At 47.5% G+C, this 17,064-nt stretch overlaps 1 protein-coding gene across 1 annotated transcript in view; it reads left to right on the top strand.

The window, feature by feature from the left end:
- Nucleotides 1-3,122: 3,122 nt before the first annotated feature.
- LOC140407468 (phosphoribosyl pyrophosphate synthase-associated protein 1-like) overlaps nt 3,123-17,064 on the top strand; it is a gene marked incomplete at its 3' end in the record, with an annotated part of 29,064 nt that continues 15,122 nt past the window's right edge. The window contains exons 1-5 of the mRNA XM_072494930.1: nt 3,123-3,176; nt 4,777-4,843; nt 7,200-7,372; nt 9,594-9,709; nt 15,124-15,179. Of these exons, the coding sequence (XP_072351031.1) occupies nt 7,219-7,372; nt 9,594-9,709; nt 15,124-15,179 (326 nt within the window). The remainder of the gene's footprint in view (nt 3,177-4,776; nt 4,844-7,199; nt 7,373-9,593; nt 9,710-15,123; nt 15,180-17,064) is intronic.

Below are 17,064 nucleotides of genomic sequence, written 5' to 3'. Positions count from 1 at the left end.
TCTTGCACTCATCACGGCAGCTACCAGAATATCTAATTTTAAAGGAAAAAACAATATATACTGCACGACAAAAAGGTGCTGGTTGTTTAAGGCATTGCCATGGAGAATGCACCTGGGAGTTATTGTCCCCCTTTGTTAAATTCAAAAAATGGGCAGTGTCTGCACATATTCCTTTTCCCTGCAGAGGATCAGTCCCTGCAGGAAGTATGTGTAACTTCTAGCAAGTTGCGAATCTGACCGATTATCTTAAATTGAATGTTAGTGTAATGCTTAGTACACTGAGGATTGTTCAGCAAATGCTGTCCAATCACAGAATTGCATCTAATGTTAGACTTTGTATTCTGTGTTTTGGGCTGGTTGAGTGCAGTCTGTACTCTGCTTGTTGCGAACAATCGAAGGGATAAGTGGTTTGATGCGATCTGCCAGGCACTGGGACATATGGCCTATGCATCTGGCATCACACGACACTAAAATTGATTTATTAGTTTACTCATTTGTGTGGGGGGAAGATCATTTTTGGTTGGACAGCAGCATCCTGTTACAGTAAAACACCAATTTGTGTTACAGCTATATAGTAGTAGCGCGGAGCTTCACTTGTTGCTCAAATTTGTGCGATACGTTTGAGGTAGACTGACACCATTCATGTCCAAACATGGCAGCCTTTGACCCATTGGTGAGTGTGCACAAGACACGATGCGCAGTGCAGCTAAAGGAATCATAAGAACATAAGAACATAAGAACTAGGAGCAGGAGTAGGCCATCTGGCCCCTCGAGCCTGCTCCGCCATTCAATGATATCATGGCTGATCTTTTGTGGACTCAGCTCCACTTTCCGGCCCGAACACCATAACCCTTAATCCCTTTATTCTTCAAAAAACTATCTATCTTTATCTTAAAAACATTTAATGAAGGAGCCTCTACTGCTTCACTGGGCAAGGAATTCCATAGATTCACAACCCTTTGGGTGAAGAAGTTCCTCCTAAACTCAGTCCTAAATCTACTTCCCCTTATTTTGAGGCTATGCCCCCTAGTTCTGCTTTCACCCGCCAGTGGAAACAACCTGCCCGCATCTATCCTATCTATTCCCTTCATAATCTTATATGTTTCTATAAGACCCCCCCTCATCCTTCTAAATTCCAACGAGTACAGTCCCAGTCTACTCAACCTCTCTTCGTAATCCAACCCCTTCAGATCTGGGATTAACCTAGTGAATCTCCTCTGCACACCCTCCAGTGCCAGTACGTCCTTTCTCAAGTAAGGAGACCAAAACTGAACACACTACTCCAGGTGTGGCCTCACTAACACCTTATACAATTGCAGCAGAACCTCCCTAGTCTTAAACTCCATCCCTCTAGCAATGAAGGACAAAATTCCATTTGCCTTCTTAATCACCTGTTGCACCTGAAAACCAACTTTTTGCGACTCATGCACTAGCACACCCAGGTCTCTCTGCACAGCAGCATGTTTTAATATTTTATCATTTAAATAATAATCCCTTTTGCTGTTATTCCTACCAAAATGGATAACCTCACATTTGTCAACATTGTATTCCATCTGCCAGACCCTAGCCCATTCACTTAGCCTATCCAAATCCCTCTGCAGACTTCCAGTATCCTCTGCACTTTTTCCTTTACCACTTACCTTAGTGTCGTCTGCAAACGTGGACACATTGCCCTTGGTCCCCAACTCCAAATCATCTATGTAAATTGTGAACAGTTGTGGGCCCAACACTGATCCCAATGTGTATATTGATCAGTGAAGGTAGACAGTCAGAGAACGCATAGTGGATTTCTCAACGTCAAGGACAGGGAGCTCAATCGACTGCCCCATTAGAAAGGTGAATTTTAACATTGGGCTGGAGCCCATTCTGGTGTGTTACATTGCAACTGCACGTTCAAATATAGCAAACTTATTATGTACGTATAAAAGATTTGGAAGGGGTAGAAAGGGCAGCAGGGTAGCACAGTGGTTAGCACAGTTGCTTCACAGCTCCAGGGTCCCAGGTTCGATTCCCGGCTTGGGTCACTGTCTGTGGAGTCTGCACGTTTTCCCCGTGTGTGCGTGGGTTTCCTCCGGGTGCTCCGGTTTCCTCCCACAGTCCAAAGATGTGCAGGTAGTGGATTGGCGACGCTAAATTGCCTCAATGTCCAAAATGGTTAGGTTAGGTTGGGTTACGGGGATAGGGTGGAGGTGTGGGCTTGGGTGGAGTGCCCTTTCTAAGGGCTGGTGCAGACTCAATGGGCCGATTGGCTTCCTTCTGAACTGTAAATTTTATTTTTACAAAACGTTAGGTGTCATCCTATCAAAAACATGTTTCTCATGGAAACCAATAAAAAAGTTGGAGAGCTGTGCCTAACGTTGATCCTGTAGCAAAACCATTTCTCTGGGCATGCTTGGTGTCATTAAAGCTGAATTCAACCGTGTGAGTTTCCAAATTCATAAGTTCAATGAATACAGATTCAGAAAATAGTTGGGCTCGCAATGTGGCTCTCTTACGTTTGCTCGAAGCTACATGTATTCATTCAGGGACCTGTCCTCAGCAGGCAAAAGGAATATGTCCAGCTTTTGCATCTCTTTTGAATTAAACTAAAGCTTGGGAAACAATAATCCCCTAGATTCTCCATGGCAACTCTGGTTCTTTCTCCACAGATGCTGCTGGTTTAGATAGATCTGGATCGGAGCAGGCTGGGAGGGCCAAAGGGCCTGTTCCTGTGCTGTAATTTTCTTTGTTCTTTTGTTCTTTGTCTTGCTGAGTTCATCCAGCGTTTTGTTTTTTATGTAAAGGAAATTTTAGATTTTTATGTAATTAAGTTCATCATCTGATACTTAAATGCAATTGAACCTGAGTAAACTAATTCTGCATATTTTCAAATGGAAATTGTACAATTTGTCTGATCTTCCATAAACCAGTGAATACTTAAAAGGTTAAACCATTACCCAAAAGTTAATTGGAACGAAATCAACAGTAATTGTCCTTGTGCTCGTCACGCTTCTCCTTGCCTTTGGGCTCCAACTGCTGTTGGTTACTTTGAATTAGTACCCGGTCTGTAATTATAATATTGCTCACATTGAGAAGACTGAGACTGCAGTTATAAACTTTTAATCACTTTTTGTTTTTCTTTAGACGTCTTGGAGTTGAACTTGGCAAAGCTGTGGTTTACCAGGAACCCAACCGGGGTAAGTGGCTACATTCCCTTGTGTGGAGTGACGATAACAGTGTATCATAGAATCCCTACAGAAGGAGGCTATTAGGCCCATTGAGTCTACACCGACCCTCTGAGAGAGCACCGTACCAAGGCCCACTACCCCATCCTATCCCTGTAACACCATAACCCCACCTAACCTTTGGACACTAAGGGCAATTTAGCTTGACCAATCCACCTAACCTGCACATCTTTGCACTGTGGGAGGAAACGGGAGCACCCGGAGGAAACCCACGCAGACACTGGGAGAACGTGCAGACTCCGCACAGTGACCCAGCGGGGATTGGACCCGGATCCCTGGCACCATGAGGCAGCAGTGCTAACCACTGTGTCACCGTGTCGCCCTGTACTGCTGTAATGTTCAGTTCTCGGTCCAGGAAAATGTGACATTTGTGCATAAACTCTAATTATCCTGATTCCTCGGTTCTTCCCCTGCCCTCCCATCACAAACATGTGAAAAGTGGTTACATTTCTGAAGATTGCTGGCTGGATATGCAACCGCATTCTGCCACTGAAGGTTTAGCTGCCTGTGTAGGGGGGTGGGGCCTTGTTGGCAGTACGCAGTAATCATTGACCTTGAATTCCATTTTATATTTGCTGTGGCATCTGGGAGTGTGGCTGCAGATTCAACAATTTCCTTTCAGTAAACGTGGCGTTTGTGCATCTCTTGATATTTGTGTACACCGCTCTCTATGAAAGGAGTTTCTTTGCTGGAACGCTGATACAAAGCAAATACTGTAGATGCTGGACATCTGAAATACTAACAGAAAATGCTGAATGTTCAGTAGGTGAAGCAGCATCTGTGGAGAGGAACAGTTAAGATTCAGTTTGATGGCTTTGCAGCAGAACGGAGGATTTCTGACGACAGATCTGATACATGAACTCTTTCTTTTTCTTTCCAATTAAGGGGCAATTTAGCGCAGCCAATCCACCTACCCTGCACATCTTTGTGTTGTGGGGGCGAAACCCACGCAAACACGGGGAGAATGTGCAAACTCCACACGGACAGTGACCCAGAGCCGGGATCGAACCCGTCACAGGTCCGGCAGCGGGACCGCCGTGAGTCCGGCCGCGTGTCCGCCGAGGGTCCGGCCGCCTGCCCCCCCGCCGGTCCGGCCGCCTGCCCCCCCGCCGGTCCGGCCGCCTGCCCCCCCGCCGGTCCGGCCGCCTGCCCCCCGCCGGTCCGGCCGCCTGCCCCCCCGCCGGTCCGGCCGCCTGCCCCCCGGGGATGGGGGTTCTGTGTTTCTGGAGTCTGTTGTTGGTATCAGATTACCAACATAGCTGTCAGGTGTCCGTGTTGTCCCGTCTGGTCCCTACTCCACTTGTCCTTTATGGACCACAGTGGAGAACAGGACTGTATCACCCCCACGTAGTTGCACCCACAAATTACTGACTAGCGGTTTGGGACAGAGCTGCTGGCTGATGTTCTCCTTTGTTGAGTTATCGTTACAAATTTCCCAAATTGGGATGTAATCTCTGAAACCTGTTTATTGGCTAAAACAGAGTCTAACTTCAGTTACAAAGCATAACTCATGGTGTCTTATTTCTCAGCATGTTGCATTCTGTCTTAACAGAAACCCGGGTGGAGATAAAAGAATCCGTTCGTGGCCAGGATATTTTCATCATCCAAACCATCTCGAGGTAAATGTCACCAAGCTGCTGCCTCAGTAATCACTGTCCTTCTCTGCAGCATGCAGTGTCGCTGGAGCAAGTATAGGTGGAAAGGGGTCCGGAGGGGCGGGGGGGAGGGTGGAGGCTAGTTTTCATCCTCGTGCCTTTTTGCAGAATATTAACTTTCTGGATGCACAGTGCAAAATTAGGAAGAGGGCTGGATGTCGTTGCTCAGGAAACCAAGTCCAGTGTCCAGTTGAATGCACAAATTCAGGTAATTATGATTTCATTGCCATTACAAAGACGTGGCTACAGGGTGACCAAAATTGGGAACTATATATTCATGGATATTCAGCACTTGGAGGGGCAACACAGTGGTTAGTACTGTTGCTCCACAGCGCCAGGGACCCGGGTTCGATTCCCGACTTGGGTCACTGTCTGTGCGGAGTCTGCACGTTCTGCCTGTGTCTGCGTGGGTTTCCTCCGGGTGCTCCGGTTTCCTCCCACAGTCCCGAAAGACGTGCTGTTAGGTGAATTGGACATTCTGAATTCTCCCTCTGTGTACCCGAACAGGCGACGGAATGTGGCGATGAGGGGATTTTCACAGTAACGTCATTGCAGTGTTAATGTAAGCCTACTTGTGACAATAAAGATTATTATTAATATATGGGGGTTGTCAACGAGCATCCAGCACCAGCAGGTGCAGTTGGAGGAGTCCACCGCGTGCGGGAGCAGGGTGTGGTGCCCACCATGCGTGCCACGCAGGTCAACATCACACGGGTGGCGTCTGCGATGGAGGCCTTGGGGGCGAAGGTTTCAACCATGGATCTCCATGTCCGAGGCCAGGAATACTCGGGAATCGAACCCGGGTCCCTGGTGCTGTGAAGCTACAGTGCTAACCACTGTGCTACCATGCTGCCTGTAGTCCCTGGCTCTGCGACTGCATCTCCACAATTGATGGGACCGTACGTTCCTGAAGCCGAAACCCACCTGGATGGCAGCTAATCCCTGGGGCCGGCCCGTCCTCCAACCGCCAGCCCGCTCGGGACTACCTACCTCCACCTTCTGTACAGGAGCATGTGTGTGGTGCGCACCAGATAGCGCCCCAGGAACCTCTTCAGTAAAGTGCCCAACCGAGGTGAGTGTCTGTGGGATGGTGGAGAATGTTGGAGACAACTGTGACGGCAAGTCCCCAGACTAGAGGGGTGTGTTGGAGGGGGGAGGGTGGTGTGGGGTGAGGTGGCACAATGCCACGGGGAACCACAATGTAGTGGGGCTCTCACTTCCTCGCCCGATGCCCACTGATGACGCCCAGTGCCGCCTTCTGCTGCGGTGAGGGGCCCCAGGTCCGTGGGGGTTCCTCCAGCCTTCCCCGCACCCGGCGGTTCCGATTGGGCGGGTGCTGGGTTACGGGTGTGTGGGAGGGGGGTTAGTGCCAGTATTCACCCTGAGGAGGTTGTGCAGTTTTTTCCTGCACTGCTGGTCGGTTCGTACAGTTGCCCACGGCGCTGACCACCTCTGCCACCTTTGTCCAGCCCCAGCGAATGGCGGCAACTGGCAGCAATCTTCCCACCCTGGGGCACAGGATTTGTCTGTCTCTCCAAAGCATCCAGTGAGGTCTCCAGATCCACGTTGGTGAACCTCGGGGCCACGGGTCTTGCTGCCATCTCGCTGGCTGGGATGGTGTGTGTGGGGAGTGTAATGTGTCTCTGCGGCTGCAGCTTGTCAGCCTCCCGAGTGCCAATCACGGACCCGGCGAATCCGGCCCCGTTTCTCACTGGAATCGGTTGTGTTCCACGTGGAGCCGGTCGGTGCGAGACCCTCCGCACTCGCTGAATCGATCCCGGTGCGGCGCCAGTTTTGCTGTGGTGGAAACTCCACTAATCCTGTCCCGGCGTCAACACTTAGTCTCAGGAACGGAGAATCCGGCTTCAGCACTTTAAATTTCCCGGCCGTTGCACACTGGGAAACTTGAACCTGCATCTCCGAATCCACCCAGCAATCGGGGATTGGCCCACTGCTCCCGGGTTATACTCCGTGTTGTTCTGAAAGAAAGCAGCGGGTTCAGAGGCTGCATCACAGCAGCTTCCTCGCCGTGGCCGAGTTGTTTATAATTCACCAAACTGATGTGGGCAGCGTATAAACTCGGAAAAGAGAGATATATTCTATGTGAGTAATATAGTAATTTACGATTGTATGATGGGGTTTGTAAGCTCCCGTAGGGGCTTGGGCTCAATAACCTCATTCATCTCCGTGTACCTTAGCCTTCGGAGATAAGATAAGCAAAATGTTAATGGCTGAGCTGGTAAGTACATGTGTTCGAGATGAGTGAAGTTGCGTTATTGCTGAGATGTTGTGACCAGGCTAAACGTTTGCTCTTTTGCAGGGATGTTAACACCGCTGTAATGGAATTACTGGTCATGGCCTATGCCTGCAAAACCTCGTGTGCCCGGAACATCATTGGTGTCATTCCCTACTTCCCCTACAGCAAGCAATGTAAGATGAGAAAGAGGGGCTCCATTGTGTGTAAGCTACTTGCGTGCATGCTGGCCAAAGCAGGTGAGTTTACGGTCCAGCTGGGGTTCTCTGAGATTTGTCTGTTTTCTCCAAGGCAGCTCGTTGAGACGAGTTTGTTGAAACCGTTACTGTTTATTTCCAGCTGGATATACATCGCAGGAGCTCTGCCTGAGGGAACACTTCCCCATCCTCTGCATCTCTGCTATTGTGTGACCCCCCCCCCCCCCACCGAGCACCGAGCCCGCTCCACCGTTCAATATGATCATGGCTGAGTCTCTATCGCACGGCCATATTCCCGCCCCATCCCCATACCCCTTGATGCCATTAAAATCTAAAAATTATTTAACTCTTTAACACATTCAGTGACTTGCCCTCCACAGCCTTCTGTGGTAGAGAATGGAGTTAAGAAATGTTTCTTCATCTCAGTCCTAAATGGTCTCCCCTGTATCCTGAGAGTGTGACCCTGGTTCTAGATTCCCCAACCAAGGAAACATGCTCCCTGCATCTAGTCTGTCAGCCCTGTTAGAATTTTCTACGTTTCAATCCAATCTCCTCTCATTCTTCTCAACTCCAGTGAACACAGGCCCAGTCAATCCAATCTCTCTTCATAGGACAGTCACGCCAAGCCCAGTATCAGCCTAATGAACCTCCATTGCACTCCCTCTGTGGAAAATCCATCCTTTCTTAGATAAGGAGCCAATATTGTGCACACTACTCCAGGTGTGGCCTCACCAAGGTCTTGTATAACTGCAGTAAGATATCTCAACTTCTGAACTCAAATCCTCTTGCAATGAAGGCTCACATAGTATTGGCCTTCAGAATTGCTCATTGCACCTGCCTCTCCACTTTCATTGGCTGGCGTACAAGATCCCTTTGTACATCCGCACTTATAATAATAATATTTTATTGTCATAAGTAGGTTTACATTAACACTGCAACAAAGTTACTGTGAAAAGCCCCGGGTCGCCACATTCCGGCGCCTGTTCGGGTACACAGAGGGAGAATTCAGAATGTCCAGTTCACCTAACAGCGCGTCTTTCGGGACTTGTGGGGGGGAACCGGAGCACCCGGAGTAAACCCACGCAGACACGGGGAGAACGTGCAGACTCCGCACAGACAGCGACCCAAGCCGGGAATCGAACCTGGGATACTGGCGCTGTGAAGCAATAGTACTAACCACTGTGCTACCGTGTTTGTCCAGTCGCTCAACTTGTCTCAATCACCTTGAAGGCTCCTTGCATCCGCCTCACAACCCTCAATGCTGTTCAGTTTTGTGTTATCAGCAAACATGGAAATGTCACATTTGGTTCCCTCATCCAGGTCATTTATTTATATTGTGAACAGCTGGGGCCCAAGAACTGATCCCTGGGGTGCCTCACTCATCACTGCCCGTCACTCAGAAAAAGACTCCTTTATTCCCACTCTCTGTTTCCTGGCTGTTAACTAATTCTCGATCTGTGCCCCCTATCCCATGAGCTTTAATTTTGCCCACTAACCTCTGATGAGGGATCTTATTAAAAGCCTTCTGAAAGCCCAAATACACCACATCTACTGACTCGCCCTTATCTATTCGACCAGTTCCAACCTCAAAAAACGCAAGCCCATGCTGCCTTCGTCCAATCCCGTTAATGCTTTCCAAATGTTCTGTTATGACATCTTTTACAACAGAATCTAGCATCTTCCCCAATCCTGTCAGGGTAACTGGTCTGTAATTCTCCCTTTTCCCCCTCTCCCTAAGGGGTGTTACGTTTGCCACCCTCTAATCTGTGGGAACTGCTCCAGAGTCCACAGAATTTGAGAAGGCGACCACCGGAGCACCCAATATTTCCAGGGCCACTTCCTTTACTGCTCGGTGATGGAGATTATCGGGCCCGGGAGATTTGTCAGCCTTTAACTCCATTAATTTCCCCAGTGTGATTTTCTTAATAATACTGTACAGGTATTGGGGAAGAGCAGAGTTTGTGTGATACATGTTATTTCTGAGAGTGCATGTTGGCTCTGTTTACTCTGCACAATCAGAAATTCCTAGAAGTAATAATTAAACTAGAGATGGCAATTGGTAGCAACTGCAGGAAATGTTTCCTCTCTTTCCTCGGTTGTGTTGACATCTTTACTGAGCACTGCAGGACAGCAGCCTGGAATTGATGATATAGGAGTGGTGTTACGCTGAAGAAGATTCATTGTTAGAGACTTCTGGCCTCCGTCTAACAGCTGTTTGTTGAATGCTTGGTGAAATCAGTGTGTTTGTGTGCTGTGTCCTCAGGTTTAACCCACATTATCACAATGGACTTGCACCAGAAAGAGATCCAGGGCTTCTTCAACATTCCAGTTGACAATCTTCGAGCATCGCCATTTCTCCTGCAGTATATCCAGGATGAGGTGAGACTGTGAGACACTGTGCCAGCTGGTGGGAGTGAGTGAGATTCGAAATGAGTTTCCGCATCTATAATCAGAACCTGCTCATGAACTGTTTTCAGTTCAAATTAAACATGGAAGGTTTTGAAATTTACAACTCCGCCTTTTTCCCAATTGTCTCTGCCTTTTTCTGGTGAGAGGAATTCCAAACTAATCCCACCGTCCTCATAACCCTGTACAATCTTTTGATTCAAATGTTGTTCTTGTTTTCCTTTTAAAAGATGCAGTAGTTTTTATCTAAAACCCTGTTTCTAATCCGTATCGTCAGATGTTTGGAAAAGCAGTAAAATAAATTTCTTCCAACCTTTTCTTTTTTGTTGTTTTTAATTAATGGGTGCTCATCATTAATTTTCCCAACCAGGAAAAGCAAATTCTTCCTATTTCACACAAAACAAGTCCATTTTAAAACCGAGATTAAATGTCCTCTTGGCTTCTGTGTTACAAGGAAGCAATCTTATTTTGCCGAATAGCCATCGTTCCCATTCTTTGATCGGTGCACACTATTACTTCAATGTTGTGTCCAAAGTGAGCCATCTATAATTACACACAGTATGCTTTAGTCTAGTCGCAACCTTGTGCAAATTAATCATTACTTCATTACCGCTGCATTCTAGCTTCTCTAAACACTAAACTACACAAGACCATAAGAGATAGGAGCAGAATTAGGCCACTCGGCCCATCGAGTCTGCTCCGCCATTCAACCATGGCTGATATTTCCTCATCCCCATTCTCCTGCCTTTCCCCCCCCCCCCCCCCATAACCCCTGATCTCCTTATTAATCAAGAACCTATCTATCTCTGTCTTAAAGACACTCAGTGAATTGGCCTCCACAGCCTTCTGCGGCAAAGAGTTCCACAGATTCACCACCCTCTGGCTGGAGAAATTCCTCCTCATCTCTGTTTTAAAGGATCGTCCCTTTAGTCTGAGATGGTGTCCTCTGGTTCTAGTTTTCCTAGTTTTTCCTACAAGTGGAAACATCTTCACGTCCACTCTATCCAGGCCTCGCAGTATCCTGTAAGTTTCAATAAGATCCCCCCTCATCCTTCTAAACTCCAAAGAGTACAGACCCAGAGTCCTCAAACATTCCCCATACGACAAGTTCTTCGTTCCAGGGATCATTCTTGTGAACCTCTGGACCCTTTACAAGGCCAGCACATCCTTCCTTAGATCCGGGGCCCAAAACTGCTCACAATACTCCAAATGGGGTCTGACCAGAGCCTTATACAGCCTCAGAAGTACATCCCTGCTCTTGTATTCTAGCCCGCTCGACATGAATGCTAACATTGCATTTGCCTTCCTAACTGCCGACTGAACCTGCACGTTAACCTTAAGAGAATCGTGAACTAGGACTCCCAAGTCCCTTTGTGCTTCTGATTTCCGAAGCCTTTCCCCATTGAGAAGATAGTCTGTGCCTAAATTCCTCCTTCCAAAGTGCACAACCTCACACTTTTCCACATTGTATTCCATCTGCCACTTCTTTATCCACTCTCTCAGCTTGTCCAGGTCATTCTGCAGCCTCTCTGCTTCTTCAATACTATCTAATAATAATAATCACTTATTGTCACAAGTCGGCTTCAATGAAGTTACTGTGAAAAGCCCCTAGTCGCCACATTCCGGCGCCTGTTCGGGGAGGCTGGTACGAGAATTGAACCCGCGATGGTGGCCTTGTTCTGCATTACAAGCCAACTGTTTAGCCCACTGTGCTAAACGAGCCCCTATCATAGAATCATAGAATTTACAGTGCAGAAGGAGGCCATTCGGCCCATCGAGTCTGCACCTTGCAAAGAGCACCTCACTTAAGCTCACACCTCTACCCTATCTGTAACCCAGTAACCCCACCTAACCTTATTGGACACTAAGGGCAATTTAGCATGCCCAATTCACCTAACCTGCACATCTTTGGACTGTGGGAGGAAACCGGAGCACCCGGAGGAAACCCACGCAGACACGGGAAGAACGTGCAGACTCCGCACAGTGACCCAAGACGGGAATCGAACCTGAGACCCTGTAGCTGTGAAGCAACTGTGATAACCACTGTGCTACCGTGCTGTCCAATATCTTTGTGTCATCTGCAAATTTAGCAACAGTGCCTTCAGTTCCTTCTTCCAGATCATTTATGTATATTGTGAAAAGTTGTGGTCCCAGCACAGACCCCTGAGGCAGACCACTAGTCACCGGCTGCCATCCTGAAAAAGACCCCTTTATCCCCACACTCTGCCTTCCACCAGTCAGCCAATCCTCTATCCTGGGCAGCACGGTAGCACAAGTGGCTAGCACTGTGGCTTCACAGCGCCAGGGTCCCGGGTTCGATTCCCCACTGGGTCACTGTCTGTGCGGAGTCTGCACGTTCTCTCCGTGTGTGCGTGGGTTTCCTCCGGGTGCTCCGGTTTTCTCCCACAGTCCAAAGACGTGCAGGTTAGGTGGATTGGTCGTGATAAGTTGCCCTTCGTGACCAAAAAGGTCAGGAGGGGTTATTGGGTTACAGGGATAGGGGGGAAGTGAGGGCTTAAATGGTTCGGTGCAGACTCGATGGGCCGAATGGCCTCCTTCTGCACTGTATGTTCTATGTACTATGTACACACCAGGATCTTGCCCTTAACACCATGGGCTCATAACTTATTTAATTAACTTATTTAACAGTCTCCTATGCGGCACCTTGTCAAAGGCCTTCTGGAAATCTAAATAAATCACGTCCACTGGTTCTCCTTTGTTTAACTTCCTTGTTACCTCCTCAAAGAACTCTAACAGATTTGTCAGACATGAATCCGTGCTGTCAGTCCTATTGCTGTAGATTCTGGCATATAAATCAAACCAGAATATAAGACTATCCCATTTTTCTTGGCATACAAATCAATCCCCCGTTTTTAAAAATGCTGTGCTTTCACTCGGAGTTGGCCTTAATTTTTCACCTTAGAAATGCATGTTTTAGTTAGGTTGTGTGGGGGTTTAAGACTAGCCCTGAGAGAGCAGACTGCGTGTGGCCAGAAATCTGTCTACTGACAAAGAAATGAAGTATGAAACTGGTTTCCAGCTAAAAGTCCGAACATTTGTTAACTCATCAAAGAACTGTGATCAAGGGCATCGAGGGAATTCAGTATGAGTGAAAAACTGTTGTGAGAATGGAAACAGAAGTAACTCCTGAAGAAGATGCCTAGACCAAATGTGCCATGGGGACAGGGACCATATAACTGGATGGATCGTTGACGTTCTTCAGAATGGTCACTATGTATATATGCATTTAATTGTCCAAATCAAATCCTGAGTCCAGCAAAGATTTCAGATGTCCAGTGGTGCTGCAAGCCCAAAATCGCTCCGAGACCACCAAAGATCTCAATGGCAAAATTATTAGTTTCCGTTGATTTGGTTCAAAATGGTTCTCGTGACAACCCCAGGCCACGAGGAGACGCAGTGGTCCTAACCTGCCTGGCCGATGGAACAAATTTAAAGTCGTTTTCAAATGTCAAACCATCCCAAAGTCGAGTTCACTGCAGGAGCTTTTGTTTCGTGACAGCAGTTGGATTGAGGAAGGTGGAGCGACGTTGCAGATCGATAATGTGTGGAATATGCATTCCGATGGCCTACTCAAAGAACGAGGCTTATTAGTGTGGGACATGTTCAGGTGCCATATAACCAATGAGATAAAGGAATATGTGAAGAAATGCCACCCAAGCTGCAGTTACAGAAGAGAGTCTAACATTCGCAGTTTCACCTTTGCACCTGAACATCAACAGCCATTCGCACTGAATGGAAAGGTGGATGATTGATGGAGGGGGAACCTTCACCAAGAGTGGAAATATGTCTGCTGTCCAGCTTGATGTTTCCTGTGGGGATGCTAATTATGCACAAACTTTCATCAGATGGTTCAGAAAACGTGGACTATCTAATTTGTCGAGGAAGATGATTTGTTGTGGAGGGAGAAACCGGAAGCACCGTGTCTGATCCGGAGTGAGCTCCTTACGGGGGTGCTGCAGCTAAAACCACTCACTATTAACTTGATCAACTCTGTCAGATAAATGTGATGGTTTTAGAATATTTTGATTATGGTTAACAGTATCCTTGCAGACTTAATCCATTCTATAAAACATGTCACGTTGATTTAATTTGAATCACAATTTGTTTCTTTTTATATTTCAAAATGTTGACCACCAACCCCGGCGCATCACAGTTTATACTCGTATAGATCGGCTGCTAATTTTGGGAGGACTTTTCAAGGTTTCAAAGGTTGACTAATATTCTCTGATGTAGAAAATGCAACAGTGGTTCCATCGCTGACCTTCACGTTAAACCACCTTCAAACCTTCTCCAACGCTAACTGTTAAGCTAACCCTTTATATCAAGCAACATCCTATCCATTCTGTCCCACTTCTATTGCAATTTTAAAAAATCAGTCTGATAAGACTATTTCTGACAATCCACATACACCCCCCATCTCCTGTGTTCCCTCGATTGATATGCTCCCATCTACTGCATCACCTTTAAGAAATTGTTTCTTCATAAAAATATTTAATATGAATAATTCGTCCTTCTCTTTCCCTCTGAAAATAAAAGACTAAGAATTGGGGTAAGTGCAAAGTGTTACTGAGGCAGAGAAGCGTAATTTTGAACATATGCTAACTTATATTTTTTTGTGTGGGCTCAGGCGATTGTAAGAATGTAACATTTGTTTTTATGCCCTCTTGGAAATGGATGTCAAGAATTTTTGAAACACAGAATCTTTGACAAAATGGCACAGTGGGTAGTGCTGCTGCCTCACAGCTCCAGGGTCTCAGGTTTAATTCCGACCTCGGGTCACTGTCAGTGTGGAGTTTGCACTTTCTCCCCGTGTCTGCGTGGGTTTCCTCCGGGTGCCCCCACAGTCCAAAGATGTGCAGGTTAGGTGGATTGGCCATGCTAAATTACCCAAAGATTAGGTGGGGTTACAGGGATGGGCCTGGGTTTGGGCCTGGGTAGGGGGCTCTTTCAGAAGGTCAGTGAAGACTCGATGGGCTGAATGGCCTCCTTCTGCACTGTAGGGACTCTGTGCTTCATTTTGAATGTCTTCTGCAACCTTTCCCAAACGGATTCAACCTGTGACCTAATTAGTTGTTTCTGTAGTGGAGCATTATCTATTCAATGATCCTACTGCTCAACCATGTAATTTCTCTGCAGTAAACTCACTGCTACTGCTGTCTGTAATGGCAAATGTCTGGGTCGGCCCTTTAACCAGAAATGCTTTGAGAGTTGCAATCCAGTGTAAAGATCAGGTCTGATCTGTGAGCACTCCATGCATTTCTGTCACAACCTTTGCACCTGGCCCAGATTGTGTGGATTAAAGAACAGATACTGGAGCAAGTTCAATTTCCAGAAGTTTTTTTAACACTGTATATTCTTCCTTACAGATTCATGATTACAGAAATGCTATAATTGTGGCAAAGTCACCGGCTGCAGCCAAGAGGTAAGGGTGTTGCTGATGGATTGGATTGTAAACTCATGGGAGAATAGGGAGTACACTAAAGCCTCTTTAGAACATACAGTGCAGAGCAAGGCCATTCGGCCAATCGAGTCTGCACCGATCCACTTAAACCCTCACCTCCACCCTATCCCTGTAACCCAGTAACCCCTCCCAACCTTTTTGGAGACTAAGGGCAATCCACCTAACCTGCACGTCTTTGGACTGTGGGAGGAAACCGGAGCCCCCGGAGGAAACCCACGCAGACACTGGGAGAACGTACAGACTCCGCACGCACTGACCCAGCGGGGAATCGAACCTGGGACCCTGGCGCTGTGAAGCCACAGTGCTAACCACTTGTGCTTTAAATGCCTCTGGACTCATGACTCTCCCAAAATATATGCAATCCTCTAATTCTGACCTCCTGAACATCTTTGGTTTTAATTAATCCACTGTTATGGCTGTGTCTTCAATTATCTACGTTTTAAACTCTGGAATTCGCTCCCTAAACCTCTCTGCCTCACGGAAGACTGGTACAGAAGCTGAAGTCACATGGGACAGCGGTGAGGTGGTAAGATGGATACAGAACTGGCTCGGTCACAGAAGGCAAAGGGTAGCAGTAGAAGGGTGTTTTTCTGAATGGAAGGTTGTGACTCGTGTTCCACGGGGATCGGTGCTGGGGCCTCTGTTGTTTGTGGTGTACACAAACGATTTGGAGGAAAATGTAGCCGGTCTGATTAGTAAGTTTGCGGATGACACCAAGGGTGGTGGAGAGGCCGATAGTGTTGAGGATTGTCAGAGGATACAGCAGGACATCGATAGGTTGGAGACTTGGGCAGAGAAATGGCAAATGGAGTTTAATCCGGTCAAATGTCAGGCAATGCATTTTGGTAGGTCTAACATAGAGGGGAAATTTACCGTAAATGGTGAAACTCTTCGGAATATAGAATGTCACAGAGATCTGGGCGTGCAGGTCCACAGATCTTAGAAGGTGGCAACACAAGTGGACAAGGTAGTCAAGAAGGGATATGGAATGCTTGCCCTCATTGGACGGGGCATCGAGTATAAAAACTGGCAAGTCAGGCTGCAGTTGTATAGAACCTTGGTAAGGCCGCACTTGGAATATTGCACACAATTCTGGTCGCCGCACTGCCAGAAGGATGTGGAGGCTTTGGAGAGGGTGCAGAGGAGGTTTACCAGGATGTTGCCTGGTCTGGAGGGTGTTAGCTATGTGGAGAGGCTGAATAGACTCTGACTGTTTTCATTAGAAAGACGGAGGTTTAGGGGTGACCTGGTCAAGGCCTACAAGATTGAGGGGCATGGATAGAGTGGATGGGCAGGCACTCTTTCCCAGGGTGGAGGGGTCAGTCACCAGGGGGCATAGGTTTAAGGTCCAGGGGGCAATGTTTAGAGGAGATGTGCGAGGCAGGTTTTTTACACAGAGGATGGCTGGAACGCGTTGCCAGGGGAGGTTGTGGAAGCAGATACATTAACGGCGTTCAAAAGGCATCTTGACAAACACATGGTATAGGATGGGTATAGAGGGAGATGGCACAAGGATTAACCCTAACTTATTTATTTAAAAATGAAGAGTGCCCTGTGGAACACTCCGCCTCGCCCGACCCCCGCCTCGCCCGACCCCCGCCTCGCCCGACCCCCGCCTCGCCCGACCCATCTGAATAACTTTCTTTAAGTCTTACTCTCTTTTTAATTTTGTTACTAATTGGTATCCATCTGCTACTTGTCCTTTGACTCCACATTGTCCCTTTTCACAGAATCACAGAATACTACAGCGCAGAAGAGGCCCTTCGGCCCATCGAGTCTGCACCGACGCATGAAGGGCCCTGAGCCCACCTAATCCCATTTTCCAGCATTGGGCCCATAACCTGGA

This window comes from Scyliorhinus torazame, unplaced genomic scaffold (assembly GCF_047496885.1).
Source record: "Scyliorhinus torazame isolate Kashiwa2021f unplaced genomic scaffold, sScyTor2.1 scaffold_1550, whole genome shotgun sequence".
Lineage (NCBI taxonomy): Eukaryota > Metazoa > Chordata > Chondrichthyes > Carcharhiniformes > Scyliorhinidae > Scyliorhinus > Scyliorhinus torazame.
This window is presented reverse-complemented; position numbering and strand designations above follow the sequence as displayed.